We start from the raw sequence: 25,937 nt of genomic DNA, 5'->3' as shown, positions 1-25,937 counted from the left end.
AATGTGTTTAACTATCTTAAGGGAAGGTGTCAAGAGAATGGAGCCAGACTCCTCTTGGTGGTGCCAAGCAATAGGAAAAGAGGCAACAGGCAGAAATGGATGCTCAGGAAGTTCCACCTGAACATGAGAAAGAACTTTATTGTGTGTGACCAAGCACTGAAACAGATTGTCCAGAGGCCGTGTTGTCTCCCTCCCTAAGTATACTCAAGAACCGTCTGGATGCAATCCTGTGCCATGTGGTTTACCATGACCCTGCAGGAGCAGGGAGGCTGGGGCAGACGCCCCACTGTAATCCCTTAGGCTCTGCCCCATCCCATGTCTCCATGAGGGCAGCACTGACCGCCTCACGCCCCACAGCAGAGCCGGTGCCTCCCCTCCGCACCGCCCCCCGCTCAAGATGGCGGCCCCGCCCGTCCCACAATGCCCCGCGCGCAGCTGCCGCGCTTCCGGGTGCGGGCCCAGGACGGCGGCGGGCTCGGCGCAGCGGGCGGAAGGCGAAGCTGTCCCGAGTGGATGCGAACGAACGGGCGCGCAGTGCCGGAGGAAGCCGCGCCCGGACCATGAGGCTTCGACTTTGGCTCGTCCTGGCCCTGGTGCTGCTGTGGGGGCCGGGCGGGCTGGAGGCGCTGGGGCACTCGCAGCGCCCGCAGCGCTACGGTGAGGGCAGGGCGCGACCACGGCAACCGCGGAGGGGAGGGGAGAGAGGGAAGAAGGAGGGAGAGACTACTGCGACGGAGCGGGGGGGGGAGGCACGGCACCCCCGCCTCTGCCGCGGGTTAGTGATGGGTGATGTGTGGAGTGGGGTAGAGCACTCTTTTTGCTGAAGGCATCGCTGATGGGCCGTGTTTGGGGTTACTGCTCGCTGCGGGGAGGCAGGGAGACACCATTGTCTTCACTCTCGAGGTCTGCTGAAGAGTTTTCCTCACAGGAGTTTGCGTTCTGTTAAGGCGGGATAATCGCAAAATACGTCGGGTAGGAAGGGACCACAGTGGGTCGTCTGGTCCAGTCTCCATGCTCCTGCAGGGTCATCCTGGATCATATTCCACAGGATTGCATCCAGGCGGTTCTGGACTATCTCCAGTGAGGGAGACTGCACAACCTCACTGGGCAAAATCATATAAATGGCTTCCCTTCACAGTTCTGTCTGGAGAGTCACCAGAGAGCCCGAAGCCATTGGAGCTGAAAGTGACCTCTAGAAAAGCTTGACTGGAGGAGAACCGCTGCTTTATTTAACTTCGGTAAACAGTTTTGCGTCTGAGCTGCTTTGCAATGAAGAAGTTGCAGACTTTTGTTTGATAAGCAAAAGCTTGTCACTGAAATGGCAGATGGGCTCTTGCAAGAGGCAGTGGTCGTGTCTAGCCCTTAAGACCCATTTTTTACACACTTCTTGGATCCTTGTCTTTGCTCCTTTTTTTCTCCTCTCTACCGTAGTTCCTCATCACTGGAGCAGCAAAATTTTTGTTTCCTTTAAAAGCTTTGTCTGGCCCCACATGAAAACTCATGTTTTGAAAATCAAAGGTACAAAAATGATCTTGTGATAAGTTCTGTTGGTTTCCTTGAGTCCATCACTATGCAGGGTGAGGATTCAGATGTGATGATGCTGACATTCAAGTTGACAACTGAACTGTCTAAAGACAGTCTCCAAACATTGTTCCAGTGATTAATCAGCTGTACATTCTCACAGAGATATTTGTCCTGCCTCCAGTCGGTGAGGCCAGCAGGGACTGCTCCAAGTCTCCTTTCTTGGCTTAGATCTCTCAGCACAGTTTCTGACAGGTGTCCAGGGTGCACCTCTGCCCTCTCCTGCACCCGAGGTGGATTTGTGGTTCTGTGCACACCTCAGCAGTTGGTGGCTGCAGGGACCTGGGAAGGATGGGGCTTAGTGGTGGATGCTCCAGGAAGTGTAATAGAAACAAAACAAACACAGCGTGTCCTTTCAACATCAGGCAGGTCAGTGAGGTCCTGAACAGAGGTTGCATCTTGGGCTGTCAGATCTCCATGCCTTTTAAAGGACCTGTCTGCTATGAGTTTGCGCAGTCTTTATATGACAGCTTTTATTTTCTTGGCTCATGTACCACCATGCCTGGACTATGAGCTATTCAATTTTATGAAATACTGCATGGAGGAAAACCTTCTTTCTTCTTTTTCTAAACGTTGACCATTTCTGCTGTCAGAAATTGTCAATATGGAAGAATTACTGATTTTCTTCACGCCTTTAGTGACTTACATACCTATGTAATCTGTCTCATTTGTACTATCTTTTTTTTTAAGTGAGAAAATATTAATCTATATGATAATTCTTAGTATGAGGAAAGAATCATGACTTTATTGGTCACTTTTTTCTATATATTTTGTGTTGGATTTTTATTTATTTGAGATGTATGATCAGGACTGCAGGACACCATTTGTAATACAAAGGCAGCATAAATTTGTAATGATGAGTGCTTTTGATTTTGTTTCCTTTCTGAGTAATTTTTCATCTTCAATAGTCACTCCAAGCTCTATTTTCTTTGTGGGTTTTGTTGTTTTGTTTTGTTGCTATTTTTTTTTTGCTTTGAGTGGTAATAATTATACTGAAATACTTGGCTATGTAAATACAGTGAGGAATTATTTTCCTCATGTGTTATTTTGCACATTCATACCTTGAATTTTATCACACATTTTGTTTCGTTGTCTAGTAAACTAAATTTACAAAAGTGTTTTGTGAGAGAGCTTGAAAAATCCATGTGTGCTACATTAGCTGCTACTTCTATCCACACTTTACTCCCATACACACACACACACACATATATATATATATATATATGCTAATACATAGGAGGCACTACTTCCCTAGTATCTTATTTAGCCCTGGGTCTAGTAATTTACACTTTGTTGTTATTATTATCTGTTTACCAGGTCAGGACATTGAATGTATTTGTTGATTAGCCCTTAGATGGTACCTGGAGTGGAAATTGGTCCTTTCAGACCCCCTGCTCTACACCAGTGGCACAGTAGTCCCACACCACAGTTAGTAGTTGACCAGTTCTGTTTTAGCAGTGCTTTTTAACTCTTGGGTTGATACATTCATATCCTGCTGATTTATTGGTCATTTTCTAGACTTATTATAAAGCCTCTTTTCCTGGGTCTTGAACACAGGTCTTTACATATATCCTATCATGATAAGCTTTTGGGGAACTTTTCAATCTCCTCTGCAGTGAGTACTAAGGTCAATTACTGCCTTACTTCTTGGTACTGGCCTTTAGCATCCATTCTTGGGGCTGTATTTGCAGCTGACTTGTTTTACAAGCCCTTTTGGTTATTTAGCTGTGTGGTTTCTTCTCATAAAATAAAAAATATTTCAACTATTAGCTATATGCTGCTTTTTAAAATACTTTTGCCTGTTTTATTATGGTTTTTATGTTCATCTTTTTGTTGGAGTTCTGTTGTCCTCATCTTACAGCTTGGTTTTCTAAATATCATCTTTTCCTTCTAATAATTTGAGTGTTATTATTTTGAAAGCTCTGTTTAACCACTGCTTAATTTTTGGGAACTGAAATCAGATTTATGATAAGCACTATCCTTAAGGAAGTTTCATGAACTAACATTTTGTGATTTATGTTGAGAACTTCTTGCTTATTACTCTGAGTTCGGTTTTTCAAGGAAGAAAAAAAAATTGTACCATGAAAAAACAATTTGACAAAGAATAGAATAAGTGATAAAAAGATGTGGGTCATTTTCCAGCTTTTTTCATCTGAAGTAATCTTAGGGTGTGGTGCTCCAGGAGTCTAAACTGATCTAAAATGGGACTGCCACAACCTGACCTCAGCTTTCCAATCCCTTCCCCATTCCTTTGAGTGGATTCATGGAATGTGAGCTGTCTGGAAGGTAATCTCTTTTTTTGTTTGGGTTTTTTTTCTTTCCTTTTTTTTGGTGGTTTGGGGTTTTTGTTTGGTTTTGTTTTATTTTCAGTAAAGGGTATGCTTTCTCCTTGTGAAGTTCATTATTGTAGAGCAGCTCACAGTGTGACTGTCTGAGCACCTGCCCCTTTGTTTTTGGGGGTGGAAGTGGTTGTGTTCCAGGTGAGGGATGAAGGCAGGATGGTTATGCACCTCAGTTTGTCTTTCGGTATACTCTTTTTAATAATGTTGACATCAGGGATTAATTTCTAGAGAAATGGGACTCTACTAGTCAGTACAGTGACTGATACTGTAGTTTGGCCCCTGAAAAATTAGTGTCAGCTCTTTCAAAATTTTTCTCTTTGTTGTCATTTATCTCTGAAGATACTTTTTTTATAGCTATAAAATATTTATGCTGTTTGTCTTGGAGTTCAGACATATCTGGATGGTAACAGAGTTGAATGTACTTGAAAAGAATAACAGTGCAAATATCCAGCTTGGGTACTGAATAGGTGAATAGGTCACTGAATATAACTAAAGAACTGCTTGGATCTGTATTACAGCACAGTGATACAAGTTGTGTGCTGCCACTAAGCAGCATGTATCCAGGATTACCCCCAACAGAGTCTAGATGTAAAATGTGTCTTACTCTACTGTTACCTCCTTTGAATGAGAACTTTTTATCACGAGCTAGGCAGGGAACTAAAATAAGATAGTTGTTCCTATGCTGGGCAGATGATATTCTTTGAATCACTCACTTCGGGGTCTTTTTCTACCTGCCAAATTGCACTACTAAAATCTGAGGTAAGTACCCTGATTTTCAGCAGTTTTTTCTCCACACTGCAGAAGTACCATGCAGAACTCAGAACAGCTGTGTGAGCTGGAGAAATGACAAATGGTTCAGTGCAAACCTACCTAATGCACATCAGAAGACTAGGATTTAGAAGTTGTTGATTGAAAAAAACAAATGGTAGTGGTGTTGATGAATAAACCAGGGGAGCTAAGTGATACAGAGGGCAGCATAAATTGATTTGCAGTCAGTTTTGAATTCTTCACGCTTGATGTGACAAAATGCAGGAAGTCCAAAATGTAACTGGCTGGCAGAGAGTTAAGGGATTGGAAGTTTAACTTGGTGTCAAAAATGTGCAGTGAGATAATTAGTGACAAAAATCTTTATGCAAGATTAAATTTTATCCTGCTGAACTGAAGCTTCTGTTGGAGACTAAGGCAAGACCTAGGTGAAGGTCAAATGATTCATTTCCCTACCAGGATCTTCCTTTTCTGTTACTGTTTCTTGCCCCATTTGGACATCCTTTGAAGCAAGACTACTGTTTTAGATGGAGCTGGTTTTGCAGTTTGTCCCCAAAAGCCGAAGGTTGAGAGTGTTTCTCACCATGCATCACATAGTGGAGAATTCAAGGACACACAATCCCACAGCATGTGATCCTTTCCCAGGATGTGGCGGGGTTATTTCAAAATCATTACAGGAATTCGTTGATGCAGTGTTTTTGTCTCGGTATAAACAGCAAATGCTTGGTGTAGACATGGCCTTATTCAATGCAAATTATCAGTATTATTTTTGTGTTGTGGATTAGCAATCTTTTCCATGAAGTTACTTATTATCAAGGTTTTCAAGTACTTTTCTTGGATTTGTTTTCACTTGTTCGTATGAATAGGTCAGTGTTTCCATTTCCAACTGAAAAAAGTGATTGAAGTGTAATTTCTGTGAGAAGTACTCAAGGTCAACAAAAAGAATGTCAATGCTACATTAAAGTCTAATTAATAAGAATTACCTTTAACTGTTGCAAGATTTTTGTAATGGGAACATAATCTGGTGCTCAGCATGAGTTTGGTTTTCAGTAGTCCCAATTTGTTCTGACCTTTAAGCAGACAAAAAGTAAGATTCCTGTTTGCAGTTAAGATTTGGGGTGGTTTAATTTTCCTCCCGCTGTAAAAACTGAAAACTTCACTGCTGCTGTACACTGCTGATGGCAGCAGTGACTCATTTCAGTTTCATGCTTCTGCCACTCTGGAATTTGTGTGCATGTGCAGAAGCCCCAGCATGGATTTCTGCTCTGTGGCTGGAAGGGCTGAGTGAGGAAGCACAGCGAGCCATACTCTTAACACTCTGGCATTCTGACTTTACATTAGGATTTAGTTGTGTGTTTAGTAGTCAGCAGATAGAGATAGAAGTTTATGTTTAACTTCTGTTATAAACAGGTTGATTTTCTCCCCCCAGCTTTTATATAAGCTGTAGGAGTCTGAGTTTGCCAGACTGATGATGGGAAGTGCTTTGCTGTGAAACCAAGAACCAGGTTTCTTTAACGAAGAGCTGTTATCCTGCTGTCCTTTTCTGTGATTTTCATGTGCAGCACATGAACTTGTCTGGTTTGGGGATGTCCTGCATCAGTGGTTTAATGTCCCTCTCAGTGGTTCTAATGGTCTTCCTGATATCTTTTGTTCTTGCAGATACATGTGATAGTACTGCCCATCTTTGTCACCTGTGCGCTGCATCTCTTCACAATATCCATCCCTGTCTTCCTGTGCTGTCTTAATATACATTATTTGTACTTTTTTTCCCTTCTTGATATTTGCATTTTTAACTTACGTAGGTGCATGGACTGGGAAGCGGGAAGACAAGGGCGCTCTGTTATGAAGGGAGGCACCTGCAGCTGCCACCCAGTAGATGTTGATCCATAATTCCTGATGTGTTGAACAAGAACATGATATCCCTTGGTTTCCTTTCTCACCTTTTCAGGCTGTTACTGAAATAGTAAAGTTCTCCTCCTCAGTACCTGTGATGTGCCTCGAATTTTGGAAGATCGTGTGTGAATGAGTCCAAATTTGTATCTACAAGGAGAAGAAATGCAGTCAGAAGTGAAGGGGTTGGTCTCACAAGTGTAGTCTAGACAGTAATTTTTGTCTACCTAGAATCAGCTCCACTCAAACTTATTTTGTGACACAGCAGGATTTTGTGATGTGGTATCTTTGTACAGTAGTGAGGCTTGTAGTTTTTTGAGAGCCAGACAAATGATCTGTTTCCAGAGAACACTGCATCCTGTGACTGGGCAGTTCCTCTCTGCAGGATGTATGAAAGCATGTGATTTGGGGGTGGGTCACGTTGGGTTTTTTTGAGCATCGAGTCATATGATGCTGTTCTGTTGTAAGATGGAATGGCTGAATTACCCTTGTTTCACTTTAATTATGAGGATGTTGATTCAGTGGACTTCCTTATTTTTAATAATGTCAGTATTTGGCAGGATATTGCTTTTTTTTTTTTTAATTTGAAAAGTCATCTGTTGTCATTAGTAGGACAGACTGTTATTAAATTGAGTAGATCCAATAGTATAAGTTTTGTTCCTCTCTGGTCCTTATTTAAGACCTGCTTAGTGAAGGAGATAATTTGCAAGGTTGGAAGTGTGTGAGGTAACATGTAGGAGCCATTGTGGGTATTCAGCTGTATTCAAAACCACCAGAAAATTACCTGTACAGCTTCGGCTAAACAGAATTTGCGCCCTTAAGGAAATATTCCCACTGCCCAGAAACAGATGTTTATTTTACTGTGGGGAAAAAAACTTTGGAGTAGTATAAAGGTGCAGCTTCATGAACAAGTTTTTCCTGAGATGAGCTAAAGGGTTTTTAGTAAGCTGGTAGGTTTTCCATTATATCCATCACTGGCATGTCTGGATGTGTGATAAGGAGAGGGTAGTTGCCCAGTGTAACTGCAGGAGAAGTGCCCTGTGGAGTAGCTGCTGGACAATAAAGCAGCAGCATCCCTGCCCTCCCAGCTTGAGGGCTGGGTAACCATACCCCGAGGCTTCATCTGCTGCTGACTGAGTGAGTTTGGGCACCTTGTTTTCTCACGTGGTTTAACGAGTTTGGTGCAGCTGAGACTGAGTTAAAAACATGCCTTCTAAACGTTCAGCAGTGCTGACTTGGCTGGCCATTCTTAGTAACAGGTTTGTCCAGAAATGTGCTCAAACAGAGTGTAAACCTTTATCTTGTTATGGTGTATTAGAACACTGACATGTATTTGGTTCTTGCTTTGAACTTGTTTCTCACACAAGTTCTTCTCTTTCCATGTTCTTGATGAGCAAAACAGCAACCACTCTTCAGTGGAAACAAATAAACGTGGTTTATCTAAACTGTTAAAACCATGGGCTGTTCTGTGTGGGATGAGTGTTTCAATTCACTTTGTATTGTGTCTTCGGCAATGGCTCTGTACCAGATGTACTGCAGAAGGATGTAACAGCACATGCAAGGAGCTGTTACAGATGAACCTTCTCAATGCGTCCTCTTCATCGGCAGTCTCCTAAAAGCAGCATAAGCTGTTCGGAGAAGGTACCCACAAACATTTAGGCATGACTGCATCACCTCCTGCTGGCACAGACCATTTGTGTGCCCAGTTGAAATATTAATATATTTGCCTTCTCCATTAGCACTCCCTGGACTGGTGCTGCAGCCATACAATCCGGCTGTATTGCAGCCAGTGAGCAGCTGTTACCACAAACACAGGGGCAGCTGTTTTATGTAGGGTGATGGAGACCTGCTTTAGCTCTTGTGGTTCTGGTTGGAAAGACTCCAGTCTGTGTTTCCTGGTCTAAATTCTGAGACTTTGAATTATATTTCAAATTACTATATTTGGTTACTTTAATTAAAATATTTTAATGTACTAAGAAGAGCATATAAAATGAAATAGTAACAATAAACAATATGAAGCCCTTCAACTATTCAGTCACTTCTCAGCTGAATTAGAAAAATTGTTACTAGTCAGCTGCTCATAAGCTTTTGATAGGTATTTGATACTCATTGGAAATCAGCTTGAGATCAGAACCCAGATGTAGTTGATGAGTGCCACATGAAATACAGTCTGGAGCCCTTTTCTCAGTCTTGGGAGATGACACTGATTTAACCGTCCCACTGCAAAATCCTTCCTGAGTGTGTTCGCAGTGCTTGTCCTAGGACTGCTCCCTGTAGGTTTGTTATCCCATTCTGCCTTTGACAGAAAAATTATTTCTGCTTTTATTCCCTTTGGGATGATTGGAGAAATAACTGCAACTATTCCTGCAAACCCCACTGATTATGTAGTGGTCTTTTTTAAATCCCAAATGTAATATTTTTTTTTTAATGTTGGATCTCGAGTTTTAGGTAGGGACATTTTCTATCATGGGATAATTTTGAAGAGAGGTTTAAAAATATTAATTATATCTTCTGGATTAAAACATCATGCTTCTAGATAAGCTTAACCTTTCCATAAATAATGCAGCGCAAAAGAATGCTTATGAAATGGCTGACTTGCCATATTTACTTGTTGGTTTCTGGGCAATAGATGTGGCATGAGATCATGGGAATTTATTGTTGTACTTACGAAACCCAAGTTGGTTGGAGAAGGGCGACATTTGAATTGCTAGCTGAGCACCAAAAGAGAAACTTCTTCTTTTGAAGTACATGCAGTGGCCTCCAACTCAGGGAGTTAAGCTCTTGCCCAGTGCATTCTTGAGCTCTTTGGTGCTGGAGCAGAGTTTATTAAAATTATTTTCCTGTGTTAAGTCTCAAAGTCTAGTGCCAGGAGGCTTTTAGCCCAGAAACAAGGTGAGATAAAAGAGGGAAGAGTTGGTGAGTTCAAAGCTGGGGGTAGAGGAGGATCACTGCTGTGGGTTTCTTCTTGAGAGCTTTGGGATATCGTCTTTGTCACCAATGTTCCTTCCCTGTCTCTCTTTCAAACTCAAGATCTGTATGCTCTTGGGAAGTTTCCCTCCAGAAAAGAAAGGTACCATGAGGTGAAGGCTGGTGACAATAAATATATACTTGGCATATCAGGATGCAATTAAGGCGTTCCCTAAAAAGACAGGAATGCAGAAGTCTAGGAGGGTGTGGAAGGGAAGGAACCGCAAAAAAGTGATTTGGGAAAACTAAGTCAGCTCAGGTCTGTTGAAGCCCATGGGAAATGACTTTTGGACCATAATGAAGATAATGAGGAAGGAATACCAGAAATATTTTTAAACTTGAATAAGAAGTATATGCTTTCTATGGCTCCCATCCACAAACTGTTGTACAGTTGGACTCTGTACTGTCCTGTGTTTTGTTTAAAATAGTGACACTTCATCTTTTATTTTCAGTAAGCCATGAACATGGATTCATTTTCACAATATGAACAGAAAATTTTACAGAAAAATTTTTGTTTGAGTGTATTACCAATGTATTTTTTCCACATGTCTGATACCATAGCTAGTTAACAGTTATGTTATTATGTCTGGGAGCAGCATGTCTTAAGCCTCTACTTATGTTGTAAGTAAAATTAAAAGCAAACAAATTTAGGAAGGGTAAGAGGAAATACGAACAAGTGCACTCTTGTTTCAGGGTTACAGGAATTGGGAGTGCCCTGTGTTTCATTTGTTACTTCAATAGAATCATCTTACTCATCTTAGTGAACTTTTTAGGTCTTATTCTTACTACACTTCCTGTGTCTCTGTGAGGCATTTCCAGAAGGGTGTTTGTGTACATTAAGGTGGAGCAGGACTTGCCTACCAAATAAAAAAGCCTGATTTTTTTAGTAGACTTCTCAGTTCTCTTGCCATGAAACTGAGACATTTTGTCTGGCCATAGTGGCAACTGCATCTTTCTCTTTGGCATGGCCTTCTCTTGATTCTGGTCTGTACTTCACAGGCAGAGGTGCAAAAGGACAGTCATGTTTTATAGCTGGGGTTGTGCCTCTTGGGCAGACCTTGTGCTTGGCAAGTCCCCAAACAGTGTGGCAGTGGTACCACACCTCATGTTTCCTGCCCCACGTACCACACGCTTGGTCCATATCATAAACCAATGTTGGATATCCTGTATATCAACATTCACTTTAACTGAGGGGTCAGCTCTAGCTGACTGTGGTGAGACAATCTCAAGTTTGATTAAAAGAATTCAAAAATTGGCAGTTTAATGGGGTTGTTTTTTTCGTAATTCATTTCCCTGCCTGTTCCTACCCCCTTCCTAGGTGGTTCTGAATGATGGCAGATGCCAGACCAAAAGCAATTAATTAGAACAGACTTTTTAATTTTAAAAGGGCTGTTTGGAGGGTAGAGTTAGCCATTTACTCACTGCATGGCTCTAGTGAACCAGCTCTGCAGCACATGGCAAGCTAATGAAGGCCCTGCCTGGCATGGAGCAGTGGGGCACATACAGGGAAAATCCCACAACAGAAAATATGGTAATAGAAACTTGCCTTTGCATATCACCCGAAACACATGGTAATCGATTGCAGGTGCTCTCGACCTGTGGGTTGTAAACAGAAATCAGGAAATTGCAACTGCACTGCCCTTCCTGTGTTGCTCAAGGACTGGGGAGGAGTAGCTGGGGAGGAAGAAGCCTGGGAACCGCTGTTTGGTGGCTTCTGCTGCCCAAGAAAGCAGCCATGTCGCCCATCCCTCGCTCTGCGAGTGGGTCTGGTGCAGGGCCAGGAGGGCTGTGAGAGTCATCTTTTCTTCTGTACCTTCCTCACTTCAGTGTACACAAGCACACACGTGCCATTACACTGCTGGTTAGTTCTCCCCACCCACCCCCTCGCAAAAGGAAAAGCAAGGTGCTTCCCTTGCCCTGATCAGTGTATATGTTCTTAAAGCTTTCCTGAGCTTTGCAGGCATGGATCTGGGGATAAATTATGGTACTGAGTGTTGGGTTTAAGAAACCTATATTATTTCAAGAGCTGTAAGCATCTAGATTTCAAGTTGGCAATCTTGTTTTATTGCACAATAGCCAGTAAAACAGCTTATTAGTGGTGCTGCTTTACTTAAAAGTCCAATAAAACACACAAGGTGGCTTTGCTGAGTGGTGTAAGCTAGTGACCAGGGGCTCTGAAGGAATGCTGTCTTCCTTAACAAAAATCCTCTTTGGTAGCTATCAGGTCTGGTTTAGCGGCATAGCTGGAAGTGGAGGGGAAAAAAACAGGGAATTTTTAAAATAAAGAATGTCTTTATTAAAGCGCTTCTGTCTCTTGTAAAACATACCTGAAACCTCATTTGATGCAGTGAAGAGTGAACACCTCTGTCGAAGAAGGAAAACATTGATGTGGGAATAAGAGTCTCTGGTTAAGGCTGTAAATAGAAACTGCATCTCTCAGTGCTGGTGGAAGCCAAGGTGGTGGTTGGGTGTCTTGCTGGGTGGTGGGTGCTCCAGAGAAGGAGTGTGGATGGGTGCTTTGGTGAAGGAATGCCTTACAAAATAGCAGGAGGCTTTATCAGCAAGAGCCAAACACTGTTGGCAGCTGTCGAGCACTTGTTAATGGTGGAAACATCTGCAGAGTAGTGACCTGAATTTGTAATTTGTGTACTGCTCCCATAGGAATTCAGGCACTTGGTCTCCTTTCTCTGAACAACTTTTCATGTTCTGAATAGGAGAAGGAATTTTGCTTGATGGTAAGGTATTGGGAAACCAGGTTATCTCACATGAGTTGCCTTGTTAGTTCTGTTTGACTGTGCTATGCAGATACCTGTTTTCTAGCTACTGTTGGGCAGAAAGGCCCAATGCAGTCCCAATCTGCAATTAATTTGGTGTCAGTCTCCTCACAGATGGGATGGGGAGAGAATCAGAAGGGTAAAGGTGAGATAACTTGTAGGTTGAGATGGAAACAGTTTAGTAGCAAAAGCTGTTCATAACAGCAAAGCAAAACAAGGGAATTAATAGGTTAAACTATTTTCTTCCTCAGACTCATGTGTGGACCAGCAGATGCGGAGAGTAATTCACTCCAGAGAAATGGGGACATTCTCCCCCATTTAGTTTCTGGGGGTCAGCCAGGGAGGGCAGTAGTTGAATTGCTGAATGTCACTGCTGTGACAGTAAAAATGATGAGTTGGTTGCTTAGAAATTGTAGAAAAAGTGAAGCAAACTCTGTTGGTCTCTCTCAGATTGTGTCTTGTCACACTCTGTGATTTCTACTTGCCTATGCAAAATGGACCTTTACAGAAATGTACAATAGTTATCCTAAAATTAGAGCAAAGTGTGGTCTTGCTGTTGAAATGGGAGGCTCTGGTTTGCTCTTTTTTTATGTGTGCATTTGGAAATAAAGTCTTTTGAAACTAAAACTTTCCTTGTTGGTCTTTCAGACACAGTTGAGTCCATTCTTTCAGACTACGACATCCTTTCTGTGTCTAGCATCCAGCAACACTCACTGAAGAAGAGGGACCTCCAGCCTGAGACACATGTAGAGAGGCTTTTAAGTTTTTCAGCCCTGAAAAGGTAATTAAATCATCTGCAATGAAATAGCATAGTATTTTCCTTCAGTTTGTGATGAATAATGTGCAGTTTCAAACCCAGAAATTGTCTTGTTTTCTGTCATGACTGGCCAGTTCTTTTAGGTTAGTGATCTGTGTGGTTATATGACTTCAGAGAGGGTCAGAGGAAAGGGGAAAATAAGTTGTTTTATTGCTCTGATGGCTGAAGTGGCAGTAATTCAGGATTTCTTATTCTTAGGTTTAGTTTCATGTAGATTACTTCCCCTGATTGGGTTGGATCCCTTAGACCTCTTCTGGCAACGTTGTCAATACTTCTTGAATGTCCTCTGGTTCTTGTAAATCTCAGCCTTCAGTTTGGGTAGTGTGTGTGGTGTGTTGCCCAAGAGATTCACTGTATTTATTTTCATGGAAGTTTAATCCTTTTCCTACTGAGTATAAATGTCCCATTAAATAAAATACTTTTTTTTTAATCTTTTGTTTGTTTGGTTTGGTTTTGTTTTTTGGTTTTTGTTATAAGATGGGAAATAAAAGCTCAGGTGAAAGAGGGAAGGAGAAGTACAAGGGAGCAGGCATGAAGATTGCAGGGATTTTATTCTGAGAGTCAGAAAAGTGCCTTGCAGGTATTTGAGTGCTGAAATTGTGAATCTGAAATGGGGAGCAGGGTGAGAATAATACTTTGTATTAACAAATGTATATAGTTTTTTGTTCATTTGACTTCGTCTTCTGTGTTCTCATGTGCCTTCCCCTCTGTCATCTTCAACTGTCATGCAAGTTATGCATAATTTTTGAATCTCTGAATGTTTGGAAGGGTGGTTTTTAAGTTTGGAGGGTCAATTATGAAAGGTTAATGGGATCAGATGTCTGACTGTCCCTGTTTTGCACTGCCTCATGCACTCTGGCTTTAGGGTGAGGTTGCAATACTGCTGGTGATGATTACAGAATAATTGCAGAGGAGCATGCCAAAAATCTTTGACCCAAAGTCCACACAAACCAAGATCCCATGAGGCTTCTTCTTGAGAAGGTTATCAGCTTACTTCTTGGGATAGTGTTTAGTTTTTGTGACAATATATTGTAAAAAATGTACAGAGTTCAGATTTCTGTTTATGGTCTTTTGCCTGTATTATGTCAGAAAATAAGAACTTTAAGATAATTTAATTTAAAATAGATGAAGAAATTTCTTGGTCTGTTTTTTTTTAAATAGTTACCAGTAACTGGTTTTGCTTGACTGCAGATGGATAAAGCACATCATGAGCAAACTCTTACTGTTTTGGATTTTGGAGTTAATTTTTTTTTAACTTCTTTTAAAATTAAACATCTGTGACTCTTAAAATATTTACAGTTATCAATTACACAGTATAGCCTGCTTATCAGAATTAATGCTTTTTAACTTCTTTTGGACCCTCAGTAAAATGGAGATTGAATGTATCTGTTATGTGTATACTTTGCTTAAAAATAAATGTAAGTAAATTCTTTTACAGGCACTTTAAATTATACTTAACTGCAACTGCTGAACACTTTTCAGAAAAATTTCAAGCATTAATTGTGGATGGTGAAGGCAAGGAAAAGGAGTATCGTGTTCAATGGCAAGACTTCTTCACCGGACATGTTGTTGGTTAGTATGAAGTAGACTATGGGTCAATGCTGAGAAACCACAGCTTTGCTTGAGTCTCTTGGGCAGAGTAAATGGTGTATTTCCGTCATTTTCATCAGATATGGTTAGAATGAAGAAATAAATGTAATTCTTATCCCCTTGGGTTTTCTGGTTTTGTTTTTGTGGTGTGTTTGGGGATTTTTTTAGGTTTGGTGGGTGGTAAGGTTTATTGCATCAAGCTCCTAAGATAGGATTCTTGTGTTTAGTTTGGCAGAACACAAAGGTATAATTTACTTAAGCAGCAGCTTGCAAATTATTATTTTTTTTAAGAGTTGATGGTAGCTTTAATTCCATCTGGAATGTAGAACTTGAATGTTCCTTGCCCCAGAACACAAAGCCAAGGTAGAGGTGATGCACTGATGCCCAGACTGTTCAATTAAAAGACTTAAAGATAGTTCTTTGCAGATTACTTTTCTGTAAAGAAATGTAATGCTCCACTTTCAGGCAGTACTAATGCTTCTGCTAAGTTGTTTTGATTTCTGTGTTGCCTTTGTGGTGTGGTGAGACTTTCCCACTGGAATGCAGGCTGACGCCGTGAAATTACTGTCTGATAGTAGTTAGATGGCACGCTGCTTTTGTTGGCAGAAATATTATGTGTCCCATTACTAATCCCCAGAGCCATCCCAACACTTTCTGCAATATTACCTGTTAAACCTGAGTCTCGTTGACTGTGACTGTTAGGAAGTTAAGACTTGGGGGAAGTGCTGATTAATTTCTTTTTTTCTTTAAATTGAACAGTACAGAGACTGAGGAAGTAATTTGTCATGAAGTTTAGGAACAATTAAAAGCCCCCAACAAATGTAATGTGTGCAGGAGCACATGCAAACAGCTGAATTAATTTAATTCTTCCATGCTTATGTTAAAGGAGAGCATAATTCCAAGGTTGTGGCACATATTGGGGATGAAGATTTTACAGTGCGAATCAATACTGATGGAGAAGAATACAATATTGAGGTACGCTTTACTGTGGAAAACTGTATCCAGACAATCACCTTCTTTTCCTCTGGGTGTTCCTAGTTAGTTGTGTTGACACTTCTGTAGCTCAGACTAGATTTGGTGGTAGTGTTTGTTTTAGGGTGAGTAGGGAGGAGGGAGAGAAATAAGAAACCAATTTGGCTTGCAAGTGTTGACTTTTATTAGTGAGTGACATTATCTGACAGTTGTGTGTTTTGGATACATCAGGGAGAAGGTATATTTTAAACAGGAAAGGGTTTCAGAAGCAGAAATGGATAATGTTAGTAATTAGTGATGATCATGGCCTCTAACAAACTGTGGCAGTCTAAACAGAGTCGATGTCTGTGAAGCTTTTTAAAACTGGCTTTGTTACATCTTGGAAGTTTGCCCGTTCTTAGAGCTTAATTGAAAATCTGATATTTTATCTGAAAATCTGGTTATTTTTCCCTACTCCCTTGTTTTTTACCATTTTCATTGTTTGTGTTATTTTGAACTCTTGGTTAAAAAAAACATATTCAACAAATATATAATTAGAGATTGTCATAATGAGTTGTTCAGTGCAGTATATTCCCAGACACAAGCAGTATTAGAATGGCTTGAATAACAGTAATTATGGCTGAGTGTTATATGGATATTGTAATTTTCTTCAAACCCAAGGATATGCAGAATTATGAGTAAACCTGAAAAATCTAGTCATGTTAAAGTATAAAACTGTGATCAAAATGCCCAAATCACTGTACTTGAGTTTTACATTGAGAACATACAGTAGCTGTTTGATTGTGGAGTAAAGCATTTTTGTGTTTGTGGTGCAGAGCAGTGTGGGTGTGCTTTGGCTCTCTGTGCAGCCAAGCCCCTGCTCCTGGCTGGCTGTGTCTGTGCAGCTGAGGGCAGGCAATGGTGTGCAGCCTCTGGCTTGCCCACACTGCCTTGCTGGTGGTGTCCCCAGGTCAGCTTTGGCCGCTAACCAGCCCCAGATGAGATGATTCCCATGTGCAGTCACAGAGGGAGCATGCCTGAGCCTATTCCCCAAAGGCAGCATGAACAAAGCTGCTCTGCCATTTACTGCCTTTTTTTTCAAGGTAGTTGTGTATGTTTGGAAAGGCTGTGGGCCTTTGTGTAAACCACTGTTGCCCTCACACCTTGCCTTAGTGTGCAAAACCCTCAGTTTCGTGCTGCAGACATAGGGCTGCTGGCATGGCACAGCCTTCACGTTTTGGGACCTTTTTGCTGTGAAGCGAAAGCACAGTGTGCTAAATAATGGCTGGCTGAAGCTGCAAGAGCACTGCCTAAGGGCCAGAGGAGACCCAGAGCCAGGTGCTCTATGTTGTGGATGCAGGCAGTCTGTGCTGCTTGGCTTTGGCCAAAGAACTGACCCTGTCCATGCTGTATTTGGTGGTGTTGCTGTAGCTTTAACATTCAGATAATAGTAGGACTTGTCAGTAAAGTAAAAAGATGGTTTGTATGCATCTGCTGTGAGAATTGGTGTCTTTCCTTGAGATTTCATGGTCTTTGGTTTTGGAGAAATTTTAATGCTTATGAGTGACTTGGCTAGCTATTGAACATCAAAGAGCCCACATTCTGCTGTGTGCTTAAAAGCTCTCTGGTACCTGCCACCTCCTGTGCTTCTGGTGAGTGCATTTGTTAGCATGTTGGAATCGTGTGTTCCACTCGTCAGAGGAAATAATTTCAAGAGATGGGACTATGCGATTACACGGATTTATGGTTTAAGATAACAGAACACATCAGTCAGGGCGTGAGGCTTTACAATACCTCCGAATAATGGTGCAAGTCACAAGATTTAGAGTTAATTTATAACTTTCTAATCCAATAGACACTTAAAACAACACTTTGTTTTGGATTTGTGACCTATCACCTGTGGCACTTCTCACTGCAGTGCAGCTGCGTTTTGACCAATAAATTCTCATGTCACGTACACACAGATGTCTCTCTTATACCATCTACATTCTTAACTTAAACTATATAAAATCACACTATTATATTTAAAACCCTCCATCAACACCCATTTACTTACAACTATAGGAACACAGGCTCGTGATCCTCTTGCTTAAGGTTTATAAATCTCTGTCAGTTAAGCCAGACCTAGCCTCTTCCAGGGTTGTAAATCAAAACCTCCTTTAATTGCAGGAGTTTCTACTCCTCTGTCTCCCACATTAGCACAGTTAAAGATCTCCTCCTGGCTCCGTGCTGTTACAGAGGGGAGGAGATGAACCTGAGAAGCCTCCTCAGTTTGCTCAGATTCTGAGGGGAAGAAAAATTGTCTCTCCTATGGCTTTATCAGGTAGCTGCCACTACTCTGTTGAGATTCTCTCAGACTTTTGGTGGATTACCATGTACCATGAGAGAGTTGACTTCTCTTGGCTTTCTTGAGGATGTCATTTTATCAGTAGGTTTGTCACTGTGAGTGAAGTGTATTTGTGTGTACACAGAGAGCTGTGGAGATATAATGGTACACACATAAAGATTTTTACTTATCTAGACTTTGCATTCACTGTGTTCCTAACTTCTCCTTGTGCTGTCAGCCACTGTGGAGATTTGTAGATGATGTGGAAGATGAAAGACTGTTGGTCTACAGATCTGAAGATATCAAAGATTTCTCAAGATTGCAGTCCCCCAAAGTGTGTGGTTATTTAAAGCTGAGTGAAGATGAACTGTTGCCAAAAGGACTGGAAGACAGGGAGCAAAATGAAGGTGAGTGTCCATACCTTGGTAGAGCAGCATCTTTGAAACAAATTAGCTCTTTCAATGCACTGTGGGCATGGAGGGGGGAAACAGCACTCCTTATGTCTTTTAAAACAGCTTTGTACTTCTGTGCACTCTGCAGTGGGACCTGTTTGGCCTCTGTGGTCGCTCAAGGAATCCGTCTTGAGCTATGATGGGGTTTTGTGAGTTTTTGGTCCCTCTTTCCTCTGTCCTTTGCTGTGTCAGCAAAAGTTGGGATAATGGATAGGAACAGGAAGAGGAGAGGTGTTAAGGCTGTGGTGATGACCATAAAAGCTCCACAGGTAAATCTGATGAATAACTCAGTTTCACTGCTATGCATTCCTTTCCTTACAGTAAGTTTGAAGACTCTTAGGAAGATAAAATTTAAGAACAGCTATTAAAAAAAAAAAGCCCAGACTAAAACTAAACATTCCTGTTCTCCTCCCAGGACCCCATCCACACTCACATTCAGGTCTTAAATAAGGGCAATAGATGCAGCAGTGGTAGTAGTATTGAGTGTTTATTTGAAATATTTACTTTAGAAAGCACCCATCGGAAGAAAAGAGCCATTCCAGAGAACTCCAAAAATACATGCAAGATGTTGGTGGTGGCAGACCATCGTTTCTTCAAGTACATGGGTCGTGGGGAAGAGAGCACCACTATAAACTATTTGGTAAGTAAATGTACCCTGTTAAAATTTGCTGGAATAGATGCAGGAAAACACAGGGATCCAGTAGTTAAAGCAACATATAACTTATACTAATTTTGTACACACAGCTTTTACCTGGGAAAGTGCTAAATCATGCTTTAAAAATACTTTACAATTAAGCGAATGTAGTTCAATAGTCTTCAAATTTCACTTAAAAGCAAATACCTTCCTTTCATATATTTCTGTTGACTATGCCATTTTCTTCCCAGGAACTTCTCTTTTCTCAGTCAGAGCTCTAGAGTCTCCTGGATTTTGAAATCCACTGCAAATGAGCATCTTTAAAGTTCTAGCATGTTTAATGATGTTAAAGCAACTCATATAGATCTTCTTTTTCAAATTCTTTCAGGACTTTTTGTCCAGAACAATAGAATTAGAAGCAGGCCCAGTAAATAACTTGTTCAGTTGTACATTGGTGTTGTGGATTAACCCCAGCAGGCAGTTCAGCCTCAGGCAGCCACTTGCTCTCTCCTCACAGATGGGATGGGGAGAGAATCAGAAGGGTAAAGGTGGGATAACTTGTAGGTTGAGATGGAAACAGTTTAGTAGCAAAAGCTGTTCATAACAGCAAAGCAAAACAAGGGAATTAATTCACTGCTTCCCATCAGCAGGCAGGTGTTCAGCCATCCTCAGAAAAGCAGGGCTCCATCCTGTGTACCAGTTGCCCAGTGGCCCAGCCAAAACACTGGGGTTGTTTCTGACATGTTTTTTGTGAACTAGAACAAGGCCTACCCACAGGCTTCCAGCAGAAGTGGAGAGTATGGGCGTTTGGGGACCGGAGACAAACCAAATGAAAACACATTTGGAGGCCTGTTGTTTGTCAGAAGTCTCTTTCTGAGCTTGACTCTTTGAAATGCTAATCACACTGTTCCACTTTTGCTGGCTTTTTGACCTTTCTGTCCCCAGAAATGCTTTTACCTTCTTCAGGTAAGGAGGCCTCATTTGGTGTGTTTGCAGAGGTGCTCTTATCTCAGCATCTGACATGTGCTGAGGCTGACCCCTGTTGTGTTTCCTGGGTAGATGGGTATTGTTAACGACACAGTGATTGGAAAACTAAAGCATAAACTATTATTGAGTGGCTCTGAATGTCACTTCTCATCCTCAGCAAGTTTGGTGGTTTATATTTATTAGAAGGTGTTTTATTAAGAGAACAGCTTGAAAAGGGAGGTATTGATTGTGAGCACTGACAAGAGACTTTCTGGAACCTTGTGCTTGAACCATAATGAGGAAAATAATAGGTTTTTGGCTGGGAAGCAAGCCTGGGGGGTCAGTTAAACTAGTTAAGCACCATGCTAAAACAAAGCAGTAAAAACAGCTCCCTCCTCTGCCCTTCCCCTCAAAGAAATCTGGAAAATGAGTGTTTGAACAAAGTGTTTCCCAAAATGTCTTGTTCTTGATATTATTGCTCTTCCACTACACAAACAAAAGTGATAAATGGAAAAGTTTGTGCTATTTTTTTATGATGGAAAATTTTCAAGTATATTGGATAATACTGATCCAAAACCAACAGTACTTGGATCCAGGGAGTTTGTCTTGTTACATTATATGAGGTTCAGTTTTAATTCAAGTGGCTGTTTCTAGGTAAGTGTGTTGCAGTTTCTCTGAGCGTCTTTTGCTCCATGAAAGCTCGATTGGGTAACTTGTTTTTCTCTTCTGCACAGATTGAATTGATAGACAGAGTAGATGACATCTACCGAAACACTTCCTGGGACGATGGAACCTTCAATGGGTACGGCATACAGATAGAACAGGTATTCACTGGACTCTGCAGAGGGCTTCCAAGTTAAAGGAATGTGGTTTAAATAGCAAGATTTCTGATTATTTTTTCTGGGTTAGGGCTAAAATAATAAAATCCTACATTATTAACTCCAGCCAGGAGCACTCAGAAATAGTATCTTGCCAGCATTAATGATCCGACACATGATGCCCATTTTCAGTTCCTTGCAGTGTTTGAGATGTGAATTTTCAGGAAGAATCTTTCCATATTTATTCTTAATTCAAAATTGCTTTTCTTTTCCTGAATATGAGCAAGTTTTGTTTCTGTCAGACTTATGCATTTACTTCATATTTCTGTCGCTGGTGTTTGGCTTGCAAAGCCTGAGTGCGCCTCAAACACCGGTGAAAACACACAAATCTTGCCTGAAGAGCTTTAATGACTCCATTACACATCATGCTAGTGTAGAGGCTTGTATATGGACACAGGGATGTAGTGACTTCAGGTTCTATGATGGTGTCTCAAAGTTAGTGCACAGAAATCTGGAAAACAGCATTAAAAACAGGAGGAATCCATCAGCTCAGCATACTTCAAGAGCTGTGATGTGGGACATGGAGACTAATGGTACAGGCCAGCTGCCCCTTTGCTGGGAAAAGATCTGCAGGAATAAAGGAGTAGTAGTAGTATTTGGGCAGGGAGGGTGTAGAGAACATTATGAACTAATTCTGGGTTACTGAGAAAGTAGCAATCCTTTAACATACATTTTGGTTAGCTGGAACTCTGAAATGATTTGGGGTTATTTATACTGGTTGTATTTGTTTGGAGTTTTTCTAAAAGTAAAATGCACTTCAAAGCAGAATTTACAGTGAAAACTTCTGACATCCTGTAAAAGGGTTGCTTAGAATGTAGTTACGTATGATTTAGTTGGTGTATTTAACTAGCAGAGGCTGGAAAGTTAATATTAGAATCATGCTGAGTCTTAATTTTTCTCCTTCCAGATCTATTGAGACATTTAAAATTACATTGAAACCTTTTCTGTAGCTGTAAAATTGACCAAAATTCCTCTTCATTATTGTTGCCCTTTTTGAAATGTAGATTATCATCCACAATGAGCCGAATCCTGTAAAACCTGGAGAAAGGCATTACAATATGGCAAGAAGTTACCCAGATGATAAGAAAGATGCCTGGGATGTGAAAATGCTGCTAGAGGTAGGTTGTAAAAAATCGTGCCCCTTACAGAGACTTACTCATTCATACAGCTGCTCTGTAGTAACGGGTGAAAGTCCTCTGCTCCCTCTGCATGATGTGTAGATGTCACACAAAGTCAAACCCGCTGCTGTGCCCTGGAGCCCGTGGTAAAGGACTCCCTTGCATAATTACAGAGCAGACATCAATTAGTCTTATTAATGTGGTCTGAGTCAGAAAGGCAGTCCTGATATGTCTGGCCCTGAGACTGGCTGCCTTGTGACCTTCATCAAGTTATTGTACTTGGCTTTGTCCTCACTGTGAAAAGGGAAAATGAATAGACAAGTTATGTAAATGAATGTGTACAGTGTACTTGGGCATTAGTTTAATTTCCTGCAGCTCTGTAGCATGGCTAAACAGATGCTGTTTTCTGACTTAACCAGGTCTAGGAGGTACTTGTCTGGCACATTCGATAAATGTTATTATCTCTAGGCTTCTAACATGCACTGTAAGCTAACAAGAGATTTGATTTTTTTTTTTTAAAGCAATTTAGCTGTGATATTGCTGAGAAAGCAGCTCATGTGTGCCTTGCTCATCTCTTCACGTATCAAGATTTTGACATGGGAACGCTTGGACTGGCTTATGTTGGCTCTCCCAGACCTAACAGCCATGGTGGCATTTGTCCTAAAGGCAAGGCTTCTTTTTCTTCTGTCCCAGTTGTGGGTTAAAAGCTAGTTTTTGTTATTCATGTTTAATTCTTTTCTCCAACTTTTATGGAGTATGTTGTGTAATTTGCATGGACTCTAGTAGTTGTTTTTTTACATAGAAGGGATGGCCATTTTTTTGGCTGGAGCTGGAAAAAGCAGGAAGGATAAAAGTCACTGAACAAAGTTACTAAGCTATCTGGTGTGAAGAAGCTGTATAGAAAAAACCCTTTTCTAAGGGCTGCTTTGTGTGGGCACATCCTGCAGTGGTTCTGGAATGGCAGATGCTGTTGTCTTGGAAATTTCTGCTGGTTTTGCCTTTACTGCAATACATGAGCTGTTGGAGCTGTGCTTGAAAGATTCCCAGCTCCAAAAACTGGCAAGAGGCAGGGTCTCAGTAGTGAGCCTGTGAGAACAATAAAGCTGTTCATTTCCCCAGACAAGTATCCCTCTCACCCCAAAAGTACCCTGAAACACAAAAAGAATGTTTCTTAATTTTAATTTGTTTATTTCTCGCTTTTGTAGCTTATTACAGTCAAATTGCAAAGAAGGATATCTATCTGAACAGTGGCTTGACCAGCACCAAGAACTATGGGAAGACCATCCTGACAAAGGTAGGAGAGCACCCTCCTCATGTGTGTGTGCTGGTGATGTGTGCCATGGGATTGTGACAAGTTTCTGTGCTCTCAGAAAAGAGCTGCTGGCTTTCCATCTGAGTCAGATCTCTGGGTACAAGGGTATAGATCATAAAACAAAAATCATCTTTTTTGTTGTAGCTGACAAGGAGAGTCAGGACCGAATGGAAGTGAAAATTGAATTCACTGTGAAACAGGAATGAGGAAACAGCTGGTGTCTCATAGGAGATGTACTTTTCTAGATATAATCAGGTTTTTGATGTCTAAAGATGAATTTAAATGTATTTTGCTTTAACAAAAAATCCCCAAACAAACAATGAAGCTCTAACAAAACAAACCCTCAAACAGAACAAGCAGGCAAAGTAAGTAGTTTGAGGCTTTTAATGAAATTCCTCCACCTGATTTTTGTGTGTCCTGAATAACTAGAGCAGAGAACAGTATAGTAGACAGGACTTATTAGTGCTAATACTAAGCTTAATGTAAGCTGACACTTTCTGGATTTTTTTCCATACTTTATTAGATAGTAAATACACAAATGAGCTTTGAAAGCCTGAATATTACCTTTGTCTCACTTGTAAAGACACCAGAGCAGTGCCTCTGTCTGCATCTATTAAATCTTTGCAGTTGGGCATATTTCACTTTTGCTGAGTTCTGCCGGCTTTTCAGCTGTGCTTTTCTGTAGCGTGATTATAATAGGAATTTATAATTGATGTGTGGGCTAAAACTTGGCACAGAAACTATCAGGAAGATAGGGAAAAAAGACAGTAAAGCTTTGTGTTAGAGGGATGCTGACAGAGAGCTCTAGCTGTTGCCATGCTATTTGCATTTGTTGTTCAATCTCCAGACTGGAGTTCTGCCTTGGATTACGAAGGAAGTTGAGTCTTCTGTCTTCCCAGTGGCAGGCTTAGGGCTTGGGACAATGGTTCACATGAGTTTCACAGGGAAAGTGCTGCATGGTGTCCACTTCAGTTTAAGAAAAAAACAAACAAACCAAAACAGCCTTCTTAAAACTCTTCTCCAAATGAAGCACAGTGAAGCACAGGAGGGATGCCTGGGCAGCTCTCCTGTCTCTGGCTCCCACATTAGCTGTGCTTAGACACGGACCAGGGCAGCGCATGGCAGCGCTTGGTCCTTCCTGTGCCCACGCAGCAGCTGCAGTGAGTTCCTCTGCAGAACTGCCTGGTCTCCTTGTGGTTACCTGTATTTCTGTGTGAGTTTAATTTGTGGTTGTCACCTTGTGAGCTTGACACACTTGCTGGGGAAGGCGCCGTGGGAGGTGCTCAGCGAGCAGAGCCGGTTTGGGATCCTCAGCACAGGCAGCCCTGTCTTGCATAAATGATGTTGGAAATTCATCCCTGTTGGGCTACAATTGTAGGTGTCTTTCCTAGAAATCATGCAGTAGCAGAGTTTATTCAGCACTCCTAATGTCATCATCCATTTAGAAGAAATAATTCTAATGGCAAGATATGTTAAATGAGATTGACTAATTGTAGTAGCTGGTGTTTGTTTGGATTGTGTTTTGTTTTAGCTTTTTATGCCTTCCAGCTGCATAAAAACAAATTTTCATATTTTAAGCATCTGCATTGCCTTGAAAACAAGTTCAGATTGGTATTCTAGGACAGCATTTTGCCTTTAAAAGTGATTTAATGTTCAAATCTAGTTCTTGAACTTGACTTTGAAAAGGACCCCGATTTTATTTACCTTCGTTTCTCCACTTGTAAAACCGGAAAAATGTTCATAGGAAATTCCTGACCATCTTGGTATATCTTAGTATTGCTGGTGGCCTGGAAGTAGGTGGGATCTTCTGCCCTTTACTGCTCAGACTAATTTTTTTCAACATTGCTATTTTCATGGTCAAAAAAGGAGGCTGACCTGGTTACAACACATGAACTTGGACATAACTTTGGAGCAGAGCATGATCCTGACAGTCTGCCAGAGTGTGCCCCCACTGAAGACCAGGGTGGGAAATATGTCATGTATCCTATTGCTGTCAGTGGGGATCATGAAAACAACAAGGTATGGTTGTTTAGTTTTGCATCAACGCAAATGTTTTTGCTACGGTCAGTGACCCTTTCATGGCAAATCTATTTAGTTAATGATTCCTGAAGTTTGAAACTACCAGAATGTAATGGATTAGCCATTAGCAAAGAAAACATTTGCATGCAGTTGGGTTCTCTGCAAGATAAGCTCATCTTTGGAATCTGGGTTTCACTGGAGTTCATAGCATGTCAAGGTGCATTTTAATTAGTTGTTTGTAATTAGCTGTGGCTGTATGCTGCTACAAGAGTCCAGTCCAGGACCTTCAGTACCACACAGCATTGGGGTGGTCCATAGCTGCTGTTGGAGAGGGGCTGCCAAACACTGTGATGGAAGCTTACCCAGGCAGTGTGGAGTTGGCACTGTGCCTGTTCTACAGATGAGAAACCCAGATTACCAGGGGTTATCTGCAGTCTGGTCTGACCTGTGGCTGTGCCCAGCCCCACAGTCTGTGCCTGTTGCTGCAGCTTCATATCCCGTCCTGGGGCTGCTGAAGCCATGGGAGAGCTGGAGTTTTCTCTGAGCCAGACTGCA

General features: G+C 41.4%; 1 protein-coding gene across 1 annotated transcript in view; it reads left to right on the top strand.

Moving 5' to 3' along the window:
* Positions 1-424: 424 nt before the first annotated feature.
* The window catches only part of ADAM17 (ADAM metallopeptidase domain 17), a 35,560-nt gene continuing 10,047 nt past the window's right edge, over positions 425-25,937 (top strand). Inside the window, exons 1-11 of the mRNA XM_010393329.4 lie at positions 425-657; positions 12,968-13,100; positions 14,575-14,708; positions 15,613-15,701; positions 18,242-18,410; positions 18,965-19,095; positions 20,790-20,879; positions 21,938-22,051; positions 22,573-22,717; positions 23,257-23,345; positions 25,230-25,382. Coding sequence (XP_010391631.4) covers positions 561-657; positions 12,968-13,100; positions 14,575-14,708; positions 15,613-15,701; positions 18,242-18,410; positions 18,965-19,095; positions 20,790-20,879; positions 21,938-22,051; positions 22,573-22,717; positions 23,257-23,345; positions 25,230-25,382 — 1,344 coding nt within the window. The 5' untranslated portion in view covers positions 425-560. The remainder of the gene's footprint in view (positions 658-12,967; positions 13,101-14,574; positions 14,709-15,612; positions 15,702-18,241; positions 18,411-18,964; positions 19,096-20,789; positions 20,880-21,937; positions 22,052-22,572; positions 22,718-23,256; positions 23,346-25,229; positions 25,383-25,937) is intronic.

Source organism: Corvus cornix, chromosome 3, assembly GCF_000738735.6.
Source record: "Corvus cornix cornix isolate S_Up_H32 chromosome 3, ASM73873v5, whole genome shotgun sequence".
Lineage (NCBI taxonomy): Eukaryota > Metazoa > Chordata > Aves > Passeriformes > Corvidae > Corvus > Corvus cornix.
This window is presented reverse-complemented; position numbering and strand designations above follow the sequence as displayed.